The sequence below is a fragment of the Falco naumanni genome, chromosome 7 (genome assembly GCF_017639655.2).
Source record: "Falco naumanni isolate bFalNau1 chromosome 7, bFalNau1.pat, whole genome shotgun sequence".
Taxonomy (NCBI): Eukaryota; Metazoa; Chordata; class Aves; order Falconiformes; family Falconidae; genus Falco; species Falco naumanni.
The window spans coordinates 30539551-30559208 of record NC_054060.1 but is presented as its reverse complement, the minus strand read 5'-3'; the positions used below and the strand labels follow the sequence as shown (position 1 = coordinate 30559208).

Sequence of the window (19658 nt, the reverse complement as noted above, 5' to 3'; positions counted from 1 at the left end):
ACCCCTTAGAAGGTAAGTTACTGTCTATAAACCTGTCAGAGCATGGACATGATCTTCAGGGTTTGTTCTCAATGTAATATGGAAGGAACTAGGTGCAGAACTCGAAGTAAATTTAACAGGACTTAGACAGCAATGCCCCTTCATACCATTGAATTATTAAATATCTTATGTATTGTGTGTGGAAAAAAAAATCTCATTTTTATATTGAGAAAGCAAATACTGAAATAGAAACAACTCTTAGCACAACAGATGTATTTACTTACAACATGCAAGGTTTGTTTTTATGTATTTGAGCAGCTAACAGCCACCAACAGCCCTTAAGTATTTACAAGTTCAAAATTACAATCTTCACATAAGTAGCAACTGCTTACGAAAAATTCAGGACACTCTGGGAAATAAGCAAGAAATGGAGTAAAAAGTACTGAAAGCAGTAATAAAAAATAGTAGCAAAGGAAAACATAATAGCTTTTAAAATCCAGATAATTTAACACTGTTCTAGTAAAAAAATATAAAGCCATGTATCACATTTAGATATACCATTTTAGAAGAAATGCATTTGTTGGGGTTTTTTTCCAGGAGAAAAGCTGTACATAAGCTTAAAAAAACCAAAACCCAAGTAAATAAACAAAATACAATTCCCTTTATTTTGCCAATTTACCTTAAAATATCTTCTCCACCTCCCCCCTACCCCCAATTTGCAAGGTAAATGGTAAGGCAAATGTGATCAGAGACTGAGTGATCACACAGGAGAAAGATGCTTCAACCCCAGTTCACGGTATGGGAAGCCAAAGTAATAGCTTTTTTATAAACATGGTTTTTTTTAAAAAATTATAGATTTTCAGACTTATCCAAGATGCAATGCATATGTTAGTTCTGATTGAGGGCCACGGTCAGAAAAAAATCCTGCTCCTATGTTTAAGGCAGTCTAAGACTAATTCAAGTCTCTTCAGCCTCTTGGCAAGAATTTTGTGCCACATTACACTCCACACAGTTTCAGGGCTTATTTCGTACAGTAATCAAATCAGTAGCGTTTTTGTAATAAATGTGTATTTATATCTGCTTCTATAAAACAGTAGCATTTCTCTTGTTAGAACTATACAACCTGGATCTAAGGAAGTTCACTAGCAGTGACATATGAATATGGTTTTGCACCACTTCGTGAAAGGTTTCAAGTGCACTGTCCTTCTGAAAAGACATTTACCTATCTTTTAAAGCTATGTTAGATTTATTTAGAAGTAATTTGGTACTAGCTGATGCTCATACTAGAAACATTTTTCATGTTCAACTCTAAGAATAGCTTAGGGCAAAGAAAGTGCTCCAATTTTACCTGCTGTTTTGTTATGCCCTGTTTGAAGAAATCCTAGCTTATTATTGAACAAAAATATACTAAAATACAAGTTTTAAATTGGATTTCTGAATTTTTGCATGTCTTAGATTCTTTTTCTGTAACAGTATTCATATTGCATGACATTTTGTGCTAAACTGCCCTCTTGAGCCTAGCCCCTTATAAAACATGAAAATAGAATACTAAAACTTTTTTCATGTAAACTTCAGTAAAGTAGTTGCAGTCTTAGAGACAGGGTTGTAAAGGTGCTATATAAACATTCTGATATACATTTCCTGTGTACTAGACTACATGGTACATGGAACATGACATTTCCAAGTTACCCAGTGTAACGTACAAAAATATAAAATATGTATTTATGAGTAACAGTAGAATAAGCTACAGTGCAATTTTCCTTAGCCCGTTGAAAGCCCTATCTGCATATGATTTTTTTCACTCATTCTAGATCTTCCACAGTAGATTAATTTCTTTAATAGTACAACAGTGCAAGCACAGCTAGAAAAGACAGCTATAAGAACACTCTCATGCTGTAAACTTGGAGTTCTTTAGAAGTCAAACATGTACCTTAAAAAAATTAGTTTTGCTCACCTGTCTCTTCTGTGCTAGATTTTAACCATTTTTCTTTATAAACTGTAAAGCTAGGATATTTAAGGAGAGTACGCCCCAAATTTCAGAGAAAGTTATACTATTATTTCACCAGTCCTCAGAGTAATTTAATGTAATTGGAACTATACCACTTGCTCAGGGCTTTAAGCGTAAGGCATTCTGTGTATATTCCCCCCAACTATTTATGTAATTACTATCTTAAGTGTGCAAAGCCAAACCCATGGAAATCAATTTACCTTTTACTGCACTTATTGTATGAAACTGCTAACAAGGAACTCACAGAAAAATCAAATCCAGAAATGCACTGAAACAAGCTAACCATTTTCTACTGGGTAAGGTCTTTTCAGCTCTAGAAGTTAACACACTATCAGTTCTGAATACATTCATAGGGCTGCGTTCTGAATGCACTGAAGAAATGCACCAGAAAAGTTAGCTTTACACATCATCTAATGGCAGCGTACCATAACTTCAACTGCTTTGAAGAAATACAAAGTTAATTTTGTTAATTTATATATTAACAGTTTGGAGATACAAGCTCCAATACAAAAAATTTTCCAATTCCAAATACTGTTTACAAAAAACATAAGCTTTGTATTCTATATAATCACTACGCTTCCCAACTAAATTATGTTTTTCCTGAAAAAAACCATACAATACAAAACTACATAAGTCATGTCTAATCAGACAATAAGACAGCTCTTGCTGCAATATGACGGTTCCTGACATGGAAAGAACAGATTAGGCAGAACATTAACATAGACAAAAGGAAACACAAGAGAGGCACGTGAAATTACAGTTGAAGGGTCATATTCCACTCATCACTGGAAAAAGGATCATGAAAGGCTGAGAAGTGCATAATAATTCAGTAAAATTTAGATATGCACAAACCATTTACGCATTGACTGTACTGTCTTGACTGCTAACAATCTATAAGAATGATTAAAAATTTAATTTGATCATTATATTGTCTTATAGCTATCTAAATTGGGTAAAAGTGATTATCACCTTCAAATATAATGTTAATGCATAAAAATACTTTTTTCTAGAATCTATTATATTTTCTAAGCAAGTATCTAAAAACAATGGTCCTTCTAGATTAGTTTGGAATAATAAGTGAAGCCCATTTCTTTGCAAAATGGGGTTGGTTTATTGTTTATATTTTTAGACAATTAACTTTGAATATCTGTCCACTGTATAAACAATCTCCAGAAAAATATATCCTCTTCCAGTAACTTACAATACACATTAAAAACACTTACAAAAGGGATTATTGTCCATTTACAACATCTTGAGCTTAAGAACATGATTCTTGGGTCATTTCATTGATGCAATTTTAATCAGGCTAAACTAAATATTCTGGTTAACCTGAACCATGCCAGCAACATGGATAAGCCAACATTTAAAAGTATCTACCTAATTATGTAGGATTTTAAATAAAATTCAGCATTTTTACATCACAGTATATATGGCATTTCTTCATTTAGCAACAAAAAGGCACAGTTATTAAACCATAAAATACAGTACGTGAATCATATATATTCTAGTGATATCTACCGATGCAAATCCAGACATTTTACTCTGTAGAGGGGGCTAAATAAAAAGGCTTCTGTTTGTTTATTTAGAAAAATTCAATCTCATTGCAAGTTTGGTCCATTAGAAATGCCTACTAACTGAAACATCTTGAAGCAGGAGTTCAGGAAAGAAGAAGAAAGCAAATTTAGCAGTCTTATGGTCCAACAACTTGAATAAGTTACTATGAAATGGCAAACAGATCGTCAATGGAGCTTTCTGATCAGCTGTCAGACATACCTGTTAAAATGTCAGCGTATACAGGTACCGCATAACAGACATCCCAGACACATTCGTTGCATCACACTCACACAGAGACTTTGTTACAACAGTAAGTCTAGACAGAGCATTTATAGAGTTTGGCACTTCTCATGGACTGGTATTTGACTTCTGGCCCCATACCATGCCCAAAGACGTGCAAAGTTCTTCAAATGCTTTGCCTGCTATGTATTGCTGTTAAAGTGAAGAGCCTGCTAAAGCCAAGCTCACTGGCCTTCCCTCAGCAAACTAGTGGACCTCTTCAAAAAGCAATTACCTCTGTTCTCCCTGCCTGAAGTGATAAAACTGCATCAAGACAGACCAATAAAATGGAAGAGGCATGGAACAATAAACATGAGGGAGAACCCAACCATTCCATACGTAATATAGCGATAGGGAAGCTCAACTTCCATGCGTTGCCTTGCTTTCCGTACATCATCATGTGGTATGCGAAATATCTTACATGCCAGTGGAATAGTGGCTTTTTTCATTGCTACTTTTGTTAACAGCAGCACTATTACTCCAATCAATAACCGCAATATGGCTTTTCCAAACACAGTTACACTGAGAGAGGAAAGGGATAAAGGTAATGTCTCGGGAGGAGGATCTAGCTTTAGACCCATTATGTAGTTAACGTGAGAGCCACAGGCTACTCCAGCACCGCAGCCCAGTATCTGAGCTGTGTCTCCTCGCGATGTGCTCCAGGTGTCCAGAGTAAAAGAGAAGATGCCCAAGGCTAAATGGAGGCTGATGATAATTAAGGGTGCATATTTGTAAGTTAAGTTGAAGTTATCAATTAGGTCCACAACTGGATGGAAGACAACCAAGATAAGAATAGCATACAGAAATCCAGCAATAACATCCTGTTGAAGAGAGAGACACTTTCAGTGCAATAACTATTTCAAAAAATAATTAGAGTTACATTCACAAGACGACAAGCCTAATTGCTCTGTTGCTAAAAGTTACTTATGGATCCCCTTCTTTTCCCATTTACTGTACAAGATTAAATCTGTTTTATGTTAAGGTAAGGAATTGCATTTGATCACCTATTAACAGGACACCTGCATCATAATCAGATCATGAATGAAGCTATGATGAAATGATCCATGATCAAACAAAGCTGTAGATCTACGGACTTTTTAGTAGGGCCTGTAGCAATAGGACAAGGGGTAATGGTTTTAAACTGAAGGTAGATTCACACTAGATATAAGACTTTTTTTTTTTTTTTTTTAATTATGAGGGTGGTGAAACACTGGAGCAGGTTGCCCAGAGGGATGGTAGATGCCCCATTCCTGAAAACATTCAGGGTCAGAAGATGTCCCTGCTAATTGCAGAGGGGTTGGACTAGATGGCCTTTAAAGGTCACTTCCAACCCGTCCAATGATTCTTCTATGATTCGATTTGTGGTTACAACAGTCCTTGTCCAGGACCGGAGCATTCCAACTTGGTCAGCACAAAGATAGTCCAGCTAAATAAATCTGCCAACTTAGTTTGCTGGAACAGTTCAACGCTGGATCTAAGTGCTTGGGTGTCAACACACAGGCACGCTGGCAGCAACAGCTGCAGCTAAGCATTAGAGCAGCTTACACTTTCAACTCCAGCTTCAGAATTAACAATACCAGAAAAACGGAGAACTGCTTTCAGCTATCAAAGGACAGGAAGAGGTAACTTCTGTGGCTTCATACTTGACTTTCAGATTTATTATTGTTTTAAAAATGTGTTTTATGAATTAAAAAAAGATTACACTTTAAGGTAGTATTAAATTTCAGTTACTGTTGATTAATCAGTTGCACAGAATTATCTGTGCAACTTCTGTCACCTTTTGTTGTTGAAGAGGAATTTCATAGAATCATGGAATCACAGAATGGTTTGGGTTGGAAGGAACCTTAAAGACCATGTAGTTCCAACCCCCCTGCCATGGGCAGGGACACCTTCCACCAGACCAGGTTGCTCCAAGCTACATCCAACCTGGCCCTGAACACTCTTCCACATCTTCCACACTGTGGGCATCCACAACTTCTCTGGGCAACCTGTGCCAGTGCCCCACCACCCTCATAGTAAATAATTTCTTCCTAGTACCTAATCTAAATCTACCCTCTTTCAGTTTAAAACCATTACCCCTTGTCCTATTGCTACAAGCACTACTAAAAAGTCTGTCTCCATCTTTCCTATAAGCCCCCTTTAAGTATTAAAAGGCCACTGTAAGTGCAGTCATAAATTTCCACACTAAAATTGCTATTAAATATCTTTTTAAGTTACAACTGTGGACTAAATTTATAAAAGTAAAGTATACATAAACAGAAGTTTGACATCCACTTTTACCTACTCTATCAATTCCTCTGAAGAAATGTTATGTATTCTGTTCTTATATGGCAGGACATTCAAAAAAATATCTATATATAATTACTGTAAAAACTTAACTGTGATGGAAGTTTATGAAATCAGAACAACATTAAAGTTTAGTAGAATTATTTTCTTACCAAAATTGAATGCATTCCCATATAAATTCGACTACAGCAAACCAAAGAGCACCAGCAGAATGCAAGGATCAGTCCAAACATAAGAGGGTACTGGTAGAAAAAAATTGAGAGATTGTATTAAAATTCGGGGGGCAAAAAATTAAAAACAAATCTGTAAGAATCCTATAATTAATTCCAATTAATGCAATTTATGCTTACCCTTTTCTTTACCCTAGCCCAACCAAGCCTATTAGACTACCTCAAGTAAATCCACTTTTCATAAACATTATTAAGTCAAACTTTTTCCTTGTCCTCTTCATCTGCATTCAGGATATATGAATTCCAGGGCGTTGGTCATATCTTTTCAGACAAAGCAGTTACAAGTTAGTAGATTTTTGTAGCGGTTACTCTTGCCATGTTATGATATCCTGAATTGGCAATACTGGCAGAGACAAGCCTTGTGTTCCAAACTGTGGAACAGTTTTACAGTGGGTGAAGCAGCTACATAATATACTAGTACTGTTAACAACTGTTAACAATTATCCAGGCAAAATCTAGTAGCTTTACCTTTCTGCTGAAAAGGAATAAATTAAATTTCCTTACACAGTTTCAGAATTTGCGCAATCCTTGAGGCAGTCTCTGAGCATCAGTATTAAACTCCCTAGAACAGTAATCTTTTTTGTTCTCTACAAACCCACATAAACTTCCTCTTACAATTCACATTTATTAAACAAAAAACTTCAAGTAATTATTTCCAATTATTTTTCATCTTCTGAGAGTCCTTATTAATAAGGACTGTTTACCAGGAACAAACAAAATACTTTGTTTTAATAAGCACATATCATATCAGCATGTGAAGAAACTTAGTATTTTAAGTCTCTTCAGTTTTGGATAAAAGTATGCTAATTCACATCTTGGAGCACAGAAAGAAAGAAATACTTTCCAGACTACCATATTGCAAAATGCTGTACAAGACAGGATACGCTTTCCTTTTTTCAGTATTAAAAATAATTATTAGTTCTATCAAAGCAGCAGTCACAAGACAAAATGGCACATTTCCAAAATTGCTTCACTTCCTACATGAAAGCAACGATAAACATTTTCAATACAAAGAGGCCATCTAGACGTACTTAAATCTCAGAATAAAAAATAAGAATTGCATTCAGTTTTCTTGCCCTTTCCCTTGCTCCTCTTACGGGTATCCTGAAGGGTAGAATATCCAACAAACTATAGAAAGTATTTTTAAACTTATTTGAGAGAGTTCTGTGTCCTCTGTGAAGGCCACTTAACAGATTGACCAGTCTTTCAATGAAAGGTTTGAGAGAAGATTATCAATCTTCTGCATTATTCCAACATTCTTTGAATTCTCAGCTCCAGGATCATGTTAGCATGACAAACCTAAAAAGTTCTCTCAAGCCAACAGAAAATGAGGAAGCTTACACTTCACATAAATTTACTTCACATTAAAATCAATTCTAAATGCCAAGCTCACAGTTGTGTTACATCTAGTACTCTAATTTCTGTAGCAACATTTGTCTGTGCTTCTACTACATTCACCTACAAATTGTACCTAAATTATGTACTTAATGATTCATTCCTAACAGAAATTATGAAGGAACAAATTAAGATTCCTGCCTTTCAGAATTATGCTAATAATGGGCAATATACCTGTTACTAGGTCACACTCAAGACACGATTGGAGCTACCCTTGGAGCAATCCAAAGTAATCCTTGTACCCTGTGCTGCACCACCAAAACACATTACAAGTGCAGCCTCATCACTCATCCCCATTATGCGTGCCTCTACCACCGTTTCCATCAAATTCAGCACAGAAGTGCAGGCAGAGCATTACCAGGAAGACACTCAGGCCACCCAACCCCCCTGCATGGTGCTGCTCCGCTCTCACCCCCCAGAGGGCTACCAGAGCAGAAATGCTGTATATACAGGCATAGGTATACCCTATATCCTCTGAAGTAAAGAGGAGCTTCTAGCACCTCTTTACATGCTCTGCAAGATCAAAGCCTGGTAAAACAGTCTTCTTGTTTGTCAGACTAGCAAGGGAAGATCTACTACCTCCAGCAGCAATGCAAACCTCTTGACCAGAAAATTAACGACATCGCAATTACTTGATGGTAGAATGAGCTTGCATGTGTCAAAAGTTTCAAACCGTTCTGCCCATCACTCCATACCATATGTCCATTCTTGTTTCCAGGGTCACATCTTTTGTGCTTTCAGGCTCAAATCAGGGGTAAAGCTTTCCTTAAATAAAAGATTTTTCCTGCATCTCTTAAATACCTGACAGAAACAGAAGCTGGAGCTTTAGCAGGAAGACCAATGAAATGCCAGGCTTAGCAGGCTATAGCAGTCAACAATACTGTGGGTAAGAAATTGGGATTGTGGGGGAGGTTAGAGCAGTAAAGAGCAAGACCCCCATAACAAAGAGTATGAAAGGTGCATGTGAGGAGTCCTGGGCAGGTCGTTGTAAACAGCACGAAGAGTAGGATAAATTCTGAAAATGAAAATACATGCTCACTCCCAGTTAGGAACTCTCAAGGGAGGAATGTCTGAGGAAGAAGGACCATCAGAAACTTCAACTTGGAAGAAAATATTGGAAAGAATACTTGGTTCTGTCATATCTCACTAAATCTGCTTTTAGCAGCACTGAGACTAAATACCCATAAAAACATCTGAAAACACTGGCTAGTTTAGTTCCTTAGTAGCAAAGCATCTGTATCCAACAGCTCAAACACTTCCCTACTGTATCCCCAATAAAAGCCAATTATACATTTAATCCTGATTCATATATTCTTAAATCTTTAACTTAAACCTAGACAAGCAATTCTTACTGAAATAGCTTTAGAATGACATGTTTACAGATGTGTCTGCAGTATTAGGCACCTGCTGATTTATGGTACTTTTAATGCACAATAATTACGTAAGTCCTAAAGCCAGTTTCTTTCCACCCATGCAAACTTATTCACTACAGCATACCTACCTGTACTATATAAAATCCACTATAAAAAAAGCAGAAGGCTGAAGCAATTATTCTAATTTTGTCTGGAATAATGTTCCACAATACAACAGTTAAGTCAATTCTTGTGTTGAGTTCCCACACAAAGCATTCTCCTCTATGCTCCCACTATGTAACCGGCACACTTTGACAACTGTCAGTTTACATTTGCAGCTTACTTACCAGTCAGTAAAATAACTATCAGTTTAGGTAAAGACACCTTTATGTATAATGTACAGAAATAAAATTTAATCTAAAGAAGATTTTAACCTTTACCTGTCCTAGTTTCTTCCAGTGTTATATCCGTACCTTCCTGAATTTCTCATATAACCCATCTGATTTTCTTCTCACAGCCCCAGTACCCACCTGCATAGCATCACAAAGCTGTATGTACCCTTTGGGGCTCCACAGTTCACCAGCCTCCTTAGGCACTAGCACAAATCAAGCAAAACTCCTCCCCTACTTCCACACAAATAAAGCACAATACCCTGGTGCCTCCTTGGCCTGTTTTCACTCACCTTTTAAAAGTAGCTACTGGGTTCAAGGATTCCTTAAACATAGAACTGGTAGCACCTGCTTAAAGTCTGCCTTGAGGTGATAAGGCAACCACATATTTTGTCCTCACGCATAGGGATAAGTGTACAAGGTGAGTAAAGGAGAATATTAACACTCCCACACACCTTTTAGCTCAGCAAGAAGTCTTCTCAGCAGCATGCCAAGCTGTAACACCGACAGGGCACATCACCTTGATCCTTGTAAGAAAAGATGAAGGTCTGAAAAGTTGTCAGAGATCACAGCTGGCAGAAGTAGATGTAAAAACCAGGTTTCATTCTCTCAGCTTGTTCTTTCTGATAACAGAATTGACGTCTCTTCATTCCTGGCCACACTTAAAGAGTCACTTAAGTCAAATATTCAGGAACAGCCCATTTTCAGACACACATATCTCAAACCCTGTCTCGATTTCTCTACTAAGACCATCCTGTGGTCTCTCTTTATCCTCAAAAACTCATTATGCCTCCATAGCTACCATGCCACCTCAATAATTTGAAGTATGGGGAGTATTTAATGAACTGCATACTGCTTTCCTTTTTCTAAATTAAAAAAAAAAAAAACCACAAAACAAAACACTTGCAATTTGAAAATCTTAACCTTATACGAAAGTAAAGACACTCGCATAGTACTCAATCTGCATTTCAGAATCACATGTTGACTCAAAACCAACATTAACTTGACATTTTTCTCCTTAAGAAAAGTATCCCACATCACATTAGATCAAATCACTGCTATCCAGCTTGCACAAATAGTTTTTCAAAGGCCAGAATAAAACTTTGATAATGTGCATAAGCATGTAGTACAAACACAACATTAGAAGATGAAGTAGAAGCAGATGGAACTGACAGCAAGGTAGAGACTGGAGATAGAAACAAATGCAACATACAGGTTGAAAAGATACCTTCATTAACATTTTGGCTTTTAAATGTTTGAATAGATATGTTTCTTTGAGGGCATCCTACCCATTAAGAAAAATGTCCCAGTCTTGATGTGTATGATTAAGGGACAGATCACCAAGCATGTTATTAAAAAAAAAAATAAGATAAAAAGGGTTAATTGATTTCTCTAAATTCACATATTAAGTTAAAGAAAAAAGAATAAAGCTCATCAAGTAGACTACTCATCTTCTTTCAGGCCTCAATTTTGTTCCCATGTCCAGAATCTCATTTTAATCAAAGAAAGAGAATTAACTTGATCATATTTGGGAAAAAGCAGTGAAACTACTCCCAGTAAGTCTTTGACAATTTTATGCCCTATTTTTTAATAGGAAATTCCCATTTTATTAAAATATATCCTCTAAAACAGGCTTGCAAGCTTCTGACTAAATTCCATAGAACGTTTCCCTCAAATGCCTATCCTCCTCCCTCCCATTAATCTGACTTTTTGCCAAGAGTCTTAATAACATAACCATTGTTTTAAAATGCTCATAAGGAAACAATCTGTCCTAAAAGCTTTGACCTAGGTCAGAAAATTATTTCTTTCATAACGGAACATTCCTAAAACACACTCTAGATGCTCATGTCTTTACTTTTTTAAAGCACATTCTACACCGGAGATGTTTCCAGCATCCACAAAGGGTTCCAAACTAGTCTTCTAATATTTTCAGTGTTCTACAGTATTACTCAATGATCTTTTTTAATCATATGATAACTCAAGAAGTTCAGCCTGAGTTTGAGACAATTATTTTGGGTCAGAGTTCACAGAAACAATCCAAGCAGCACTTGCAACTTCACGCTTTATTTAATAAGATATTTGGGCTATGTATTGGCAATTGTCATACAAAAAGCTACAACCAATGTTTACGGGAATGACCCTGAGACCCTGGTTGGACAGCAGAGTACAAAAAGCACAGCATATAAATGATTTTGCGGAGGGAACAGAAGAAAAGGGAGAAAAGGATGGTTTAAAAGGAAAGAAAACTTATCAATTATTTTAGAAAAAATGAACAGAAAATCTATCTTTTCAAAAGAGACCAAGTGATAAATAACACCAATTAAGCTACATTTATCAATTATTTCCTCCTTTCTTCCACTAACCAACCTTAACATTGAAAAGCATAAAAAGTTGAGAGTGCTACGTGTCACTACAAGAACCTCTTCTTTAAATTCCAAAATAAAGCTTTCAGTGCCAGCCATGCTGGGAGTTAAAAGATTTAATTTTCTGCTACACATCACCTGAAAAGAAATTAAGGAGTTACAGGAGGAATCAGAGCCTGTTACTTCTTTTTCTTGCAGTCATCAGAAAAATAAAACAAACACAAACCCTCCCTGACCACAAACAGCCAGAATCATCTACAGCTTGCTCTGCTTATGCCCCCAACAGCTAAACAATAATTTTTCTACAAACTGAAGTTCTCAGGTTTAATCAAGACATGCTATGTGAAAGTACAAGGAGTGCTTTACATGTGCACAATCCACTAAGAAAAAAAACCTGCTTGAGAAGTAAAGTATCTCCTTCGATTCCTTTCTTTATCAAAAACTCTGCATCTAACCTTACGGCATTTGGTTTTACATATCCCCCCCCAAGTTCCTTTACACGAATTAAAGATTTGTTTATGCAAAACTGAAAAATTTATTTAATGCCAATCAACACAGTTTAATAGGACAGGCTGTTGCATTCCTATGGCAGAGATTCCCCAGTGAGATTTGTAAGAACTGGCTGTGCTCTTTTCAAATTTTTAAGAGCACCCGAATCAAACAGGCCTCAACTTTTCCCAGCTTCCTTTAAAAATAAACTACAGGCATTAATATAGCTCACAAAAGACAACCTTACAACCCAAATACACAAGACAAGGCCAGTGCTGACCCTCCAAATTCCCATTGCTCTTTCTCAAGAGCTCTTCGTTGTGTGGGCAATTCTGGGTTTTCAGATCACCCCTTCAGCTATGCTTCTCATGTCAGAAGAGGGTTTTTTTCACTGTTTAAGAAACATGTAAGAAAACCAATCAGACAAGCACGCATTTCTTTGCTTAAGTTTCTTCACAACATTTTAGTATTTCAGTGAAAATTCATTTGGACTTTTCTGAGAGGTGAGGCAACTCTTTCTGAAAGGAGTCTGTACTGTATATACACATATATAAGGAGATGGCTTCCTATGTGTAGCTTCCAGTTTTATTATTACAACACTCTCACTGATTATGCAAGCTTTTCACACTTCCTGTAAAATTCTCTCCACAGCAGTATCATGGTTGGAGTACTCATCCAACCCCAATAATCAATTATTCCCCATCCTAAATGGGGATCTGAGAGAAGTTACCCTTTTGAAATGAGAGGGCAGGCAGATAATTCTAGAGGTAGTACTTAGTAGTGGTCAATCAGAATCACACAACAATGCATCTCTCTGAAATCCCAATACAGATCTTGTCAAACTCATCGCATTTGACTAGATTCATCAGCTTTGGTTGGTAGAAGTAATGGTGCAGATGAAAGGTTTCTGGAAGGGTGTTTGACATGGTACCACATGACAGCCTTACAAAATTGGTACTACGGAGAGTCAATAGAGCACTACATAAATGAAAACTGAAAAATACTTTTAGATTTGTTAATCAAACCATTACAGAATAGATGCACTCTACTAAGGGTATAGCAGTAGTGCTTATTAAGCTTGCCATTATCATCAGTGGGGTGGAAAGACAGTCACTGATCATAGGATTTGCATATAAAACATTGGCAGACAAGTACATAGGGAGGACAACGCTGTCATATTTAGCTATCTAAACTGCTTCATCAGATAAGTCCATTCAAACAACGTTGGTTAATATAGTTATAGAGGCCAGCTACTCATCAATCAGGGCTCTGGGCTCCTGCTGAATATCAACTTAACAAAGTTCATTCAATGGCCTACAGTGAGAGTCAGCAGTTCCTCACTCAGCTCATTCATGCAGAGCTCAGGAAGGACTGCAAACCCATTACTTCCTAATCCGCACAGCTACTGCTACAGCCAGCTGCATCCCAGAGGAACTCTGAGAGAAAAGTATGCTTTCTGTCTCCCTGACTGATTCTGCCCCACCCCACTCCCCAAATAAAACAGCGGGGTTATGACACAATCAAGTACCATCCTAAGTCAAGCACCACTTCTAATAAAATATGTGTTGTTATCTGAAATCAGCAGTTCAAAGTCATCACAAATACAAAAAAGACTTTTCTCAGTAGTCTCAGCCTGAGGCTTCTGCAGATTTTCTAGAGAATTAGTAGCTCACACTCTCTTCCTCCCCATTCACGACACAATATAAACCAGCCTGGCTCAAGCTGTCAATATTTCAAAGAAAGCACTTTTCCCAATGTGATAAAGGTATACTTTTTCCTACATCATATCAAGAGGTATAACTTCACTTAAGTGTTTGTCCTCCTCTTTCAGGGTAACCGAGCTTCAAAGACAGAAAGAAAAACATCAGCATCTGTAACACTCCTAAATTCTCATGAGGTTTTGCCCTGAGCTTTATATTTCAAGGTTACTGAAGTTTCTTTGAAACAAGTGGTTTTCCCTGAAATATAAAATAAATAAGGATTACACCAGCAGAATCAAAAAGTTTCAGGCAAGCTCTCATAATACAAGGAGAAACTGAAACGTAATACTCCACAATGGACAGTACAGTTAGCTATTATGAAAATTATCTTAACATGTGTTTGTCTGAAAGTCAGTTGCATTGAATATTCCCTATGTCCAAAGTCTCTAATTGTGAAAATTTGTCACAACCATCTTAAATACATCATCTCCGAAAATACTTTACTTGAACAACTGCATTTATAAGGAAGCATTTTAGTTTTACTATGTATAGCCAAAAATCCTTTGGAATACTACGTGAAAGGAAAATAATTGTAATAGGATTACTGACAGGCATTGAAAACTTGGAAAGCACAAACTTAATTCAGCAGGTCAAAAGAAAACCTACTGGAAAAAAAAAATTGTTTTTAAATGGACAATTTGGGCCATACCTAAATTTGCATACCAACAGATTTCTCTGTTCTTTATCTTGTTCAAGGGAAAGACTCATAGATTGTCTTTGATAGAAAAGAACCATGATACAATAGTAGGAAGTCATAGCCTAATGAAAGCAAACTCCAAATAAGCTATACAGGAAAGTGATTCCCTCCTCACCGGAGTAACCTCTTTTAGAGCAAGAGTGGCTTTCTTTGTCCCTTTGAAGTTTAAGCTAAGCTAAACTCAATTAAAGTTACCTGTATTCCAGTGTAAAAGTTCCTGCAGAGAGTTATAGCTGTATCTGCTTAAATTCATACTCAGCCTTGCTCCACTATGATTTTGCTGAACAAACAGTACTAAGATGTGGACTCATCAGAATCGGGTCTGTGAATGCTTGTTATACTGAATATATAGAAAGACTATACCCCAACATTTACAAACAAGTTTGAATCTAATGATCTGTATCTACTGATAAATAGGTATAATTTAATAAAAATCAGAGTTATTACAAGTTCCTTTACTGTTAATAGCTTTCCAGGAATTTCTGCACTCAGTCTTTTTTAACCCCATCTATTTCCAGAAAAGCATGACGAAAAGTTGTCATATAGATTCTATTCCCTTTCAACGAAAGTAAAATATGGAGAACAGAAGCAGCATTAGATGAAAACTTAACTGTCTTTAGAGGTGAATCAAAAGATACTCAACATGCCAACTTTTGATTAATATGCGTAAATAATTTTAAAATCACATGGAGTTTGTTGTGGTTTTTTTAATTAACATTTCAAAATGGTAGAAGTTGGTTTCAGAGAGTTCTGTTTTTCATACTCGTTTCATAGGAAAAAAGGACTAAAAATTAAGCCTAAAACACTTTGCTTCCTCATTTCTTAAGCACGGTTCTAAATGAATAATAACAAGGCTGCATGTTTATGATTTCTTAATATGCATTCATTATAAACATATTTAGTCAATTAGCACAGTATTTCAGAGACCACAGTTGCAGGGCTGGCAAAGCTGAGATCGAACTTGGTTCACTGGCAGAAATACCATTTCACACATTTGTCAGTTTGTTGGTTCTATAAAAGCAATGAGGCCAGGTTCTCCTTTGTACAAGACATCAGCCTGTACAAAACTAATCAACTGATACTCCTAAATAAGGTTTCCCACATGCAAAGAAATAGAAATCCAGTTCATTCTTTCAACTGACATCAGCCCTACACATACAAGAACTAAAAATCACATATTCAGATTAGTCATTGAAAAAATAAAAACAAAACCAACTTTAAGATCAAGCGTCTAGGTGACAGAACTCCAAATACTTATTTCAAACACCCACAAAACATGGCATTATCTGATGCCTACAACTCTCACAGAGTGTTACTTCACATTTTCCTAGCAAAGAATATGAATCCCTAAGAGCTTGCTTTTGAGCATGCTGGATGACCTTGCAGAAGCAGATATATAAACTTTGGTTAAAGAGAGGCCCAATACAATCCCTGACCTTCAACTGTCTTTCCTTTCAGGCACCCATTCTATATATTGAGACAGAGCCCCAAAGTGTTACACTGTGACAGAAGACAACTCGTGATTAACAGGAACTGGGAAGACAAGAGTTCAGGCCCTGCATAAAGCTTTAAAAAAAAAAAAAAAAAGGTTCTCCCTACAGAGATGACATACATCTGTTTCAAAACAGATAAGTATTATAATTAGAATCTGTTAACATTAACAACTTAATAGTAGACTTACTGCATAACTTCTTAATCATTACACATGCAGCCCTTAAAACCCTACATTGAACATTTGTTGCCTAGGAAATCCTTCTCCCTCATCTACTTCTGAACTTGGTGCAGTGATTTAGAGAGCTGAACGTGTTACACTTTGTTTGGAGTTCTTAGTGTTGCCCATAGTGCTAACAGCAAGCGCCAAAGCACATGCCACAGCTTGCGTCAACCAGATGATCAACTGTGTTATTTTAATTTAATCTATTAACCCAAAGTGCAATAGCCAGATCTTAAGACTTTGCTGAATAAAGGTACTGAAAAGATCAGATTATCAGTTCTTACTAATTATTTGCACATGAATAGTTGCAAAACCATCTGAAAGTAGAGGTACTCCTCAAAACAGAAATAATAATTTCCAGTTTGTGGGTAATGAAACTAAAGGCGTTAAAAAGAAAAAGCTAAAGCCACAGACTGAGTCAAGCTACAAAGTGACTCAAGGCAAAGAAGGATCAGCAAAAAGCCCTTTAGCTCCTGGCTCTGTACCAAATTTTCAGTCAGTAAAACCAAACTCCTATCCAAACTTTGTGCAAAGCGCTCACCCTACCAGAAATAAGTTAAAAACAACTGCACAAGGACAAAATGCAGATTGTTAGTGCAGACTTCTAATGCACACTGAGCTAGCCAGTCCCAAAGGGAGCAGAACTTCCATTCAGAAGACAGAATTGTTAGAATAGTTCTTGTTACCTCAGCACTCACTTAGATCATAGAAAAAAAATTACAAAAAAGGGATCGGGGGGGGGGGGGGGGGGGGGGAAGGCACGAATTTCACATTATCCCAAAACTCAGCCACCTCCCCTCACAAAAGAGATTAAGTCTGTCACAACCTTATACTCTAGGGCTGGAAAACCCACGGAGAAGGACAAGGAGGTGAGCATTACCTGCCATCGGCCGTAGCTGAGCAGCAGCAGCGCCAGGGGGATGGCAGTGCCCGACATGGCGTGGGTGGAGGGCATGCTGTACTCGGAGTTGTAGAAGACTTCCAGCTTCACCGCGGGCGGCGAGGCAGGCCGCGGCCAGCGGATGACATCCTTGGTGCACTGCCCCAGGTACATCACCCACACCCAGATGATGATAAGCCTCCGGCCCAGCCAGGCGTCCACGTTCCAGATGCAGAAGGGGAAGAAGAGGATGTAGAAGAGCTCGTTGCCCAGCTCCGTGCCCAGGCTGAAGAGATAGTAAAGGAAGCGGCTGCGGGTGGAGAACTCCTGGCTGCCGTCCTCCTCCGTCAGGGAGTTGCGGCGCGGCCTCCTCCTCCACGGCCGCGAGGGGCCCGCCCGGCCGGGCACGGTCCCGTTGCCGGCGGGATGCTCCGCGGCCGGGGGGCCGCCGTTAGCCACCGGCTCCCGGCCTCCGGCTTGCTGCTCCGCGTCGGCCCAGCCCGAAGGCCCCTCCACCCCGCAAAGTCGCTGGAAGGCGGCCACTTTCCGCGGGTCCTGCAGGTGGGCGGCCAGCCGGGCCAGGCGCCGGCAGAGAGCCATGGCGGGAGGACGAGGCCGCCCGCGAGGGGCGGGCGCAGGGCGGCGGGCGCGGAGCCGAGGGGGCTTCACCTGAGGGGCGGCGGGAGGGACGGGGGCTCCCGGGCGCGCCCGCCGCAGGGAGGGGAGCCGTTCCCTGAGAAGAAACCCGCTCGAGGGCGAGGCGTCGGGATGCGACGGGCACCGCCCAGCTCCCCCGGGCTCGGGCTGCCGCTGCCCCCGCCTCAGCTCGGCCGCCCGGCCCCGGCCCCTGCTCCGCTCCGCCCGCCGATCGCGCGATCGCCCGCTCGCTCCCTCCCTCCCTCCTTCGCGCGCGCGCCCGCCGCCGTCACTGCTGCGCCTGCGCCCAACCCGTACTCGCACGCGCGGGGACCCCCCGGGAAACCTCATCGCGGCGCGGATTGGCCGTGGGTCTCTCCCGATCCCGCCCCCGCTGGCAGGGGGAACCAATCAGGACTTGGCATTGCGGGAGGCAGCGGGCGGCGTGCCTCGGCCTCGAGCGTGAGGCGCGGAGGCGGCCGCGGGCGGCGGCGAGGGGAGCGGCGGGAGAGGGGGCCGCTTCCTTCTCGCCGGCTGCAGCACGCTCACCGGCCCGGCCGCCCCCGGGCGAGCCCGTCCTTCTGGCTCAGGGTGAGCTGCTGCACCCCTCGCCTTGGCCACCCTGTCCGGCACCAGCACCCCCGCGGCCTGCGCCCGGCCGCCCCGGCCCTCCGCCTGCCCTGCTACCCGGGGCGGCCCCAGGAGCCTGAATCTGGTGGTGTGCACGCGAGAGGGAATGGTGGTTTCAAGCAGAGGCCGTGAGAGGTCTGAGCCCCACCGGTGAGGCCGGGTAAGCGGCGGAGGCAGTCAGTTACCTGCAGGGACTGGAGCAGCCGGCCGCTCGGGGAGGCTTCTCCTGGGCCTGAGGGAAGGGCCCGTGCCTTACCCCAGCTCTCCGTGGTCAGGAGGAGGTTCCACACCCCCGCCGGCGTGGGGGTGCATGGCTTAAATTTCAGCAGGGCCAGAAAATTTGCAGTCAGGTGCTTTGAAAGGCCACAGTTGCAGGGGTTTCCGTCCTGGAAATGCCATGAGAAACATGAGATTTGGTCACAGGTGCTCTCCAATGCTTGTGCCTGTCCAACTGGTGCTGATCTATGGCTTGCTAACACTCCAGTGTGTTCAGATCTTAAAATCAGGAGGTTAAACAAGTGATAAATGTGCTGCTTTGTGCCGTTTTTGAAAAGGGTGATCAGTATGACCCAAGCAACTAGTTAGCTTAATGGCTGTCCTAACCAAAACAGAGCATCTGACGTGGAATTCAAATAATAAAAAGTTGAAACGAAGGAATGTAATCAAGTCTACACAGCATTGTATTAAAAGTAGCTATAGATACTGTTTTGAGGAGGTACTTGACTCAGACTTACTGCTGCATGGTATCTTCATTAACATTGGGTGCATGCAGCGTCAATAAACCATGCAAATGGAATTTGCTGCCAGTTCTCAAGAAGAGTAAGTCTGTAGGAGAACTCAGCTGGAAGAGGTGGTGTCTAAACAGGTTCTGGTAGTAGGTTCTGTGTTGTCCTACATTTTTAGCAGTGATCTGGAAGCAGATCTAAACCTGCTGCTGCAAAAATTCAGCTCCAGGATTAATAGAGTTGTAAATAGTGATGAGGACGAGGCACTGATCAGAATGGTTGGTAGAAGCAG

General features: G+C 40.0%; 1 protein-coding gene across 1 annotated transcript; it reads right to left on the bottom strand.

Moving 5' to 3' along the window:
* Positions 1-543: 543 nt before the first annotated feature.
* Positions 544-18236, bottom strand: SGPP1 (sphingosine-1-phosphate phosphatase 1). Its single transcript, XM_040601662.1, has 3 exons — positions 17376-18236; positions 6259-6348; positions 544-4641 (listed from the first exon to the last, which is right to left on the bottom strand). Exons 1-3 carry the CDS (start codon positions 17973-17975, stop codon positions 4090-4092), a joined length of 1242 nt encoding a protein of 413 aa, XP_040457596.1. The 5' UTR covers positions 17976-18236; the 3' UTR covers positions 544-4089.
* Positions 18237-19658: the final 1422 nt, after the last annotated feature.

Bases quoted from the DNA above. Each gene is read 5' to 3' on its own strand.
- SGPP1 (XM_040601662.1), bottom strand. From the start codon at position 17,975: ATGGCTCTCTGCCGGCGCCTGGCCCGGCTGGCCGCCCACCTGCAGGAC. The intron at 6,349-17,375 runs GTAATGCTCACC...TTTTTCTACCAG, and splicing joins TCAGCTACGGCCGATGGCAG to TACCCTCTTATGTTTGGACT. The intron at 4,642-6,258 runs GTAAGAAAATAA...TCTCTTCAACAG, and splicing joins TGGGAATGCATTCAATTTTG to GATGTTATTGCTGGATTTCT.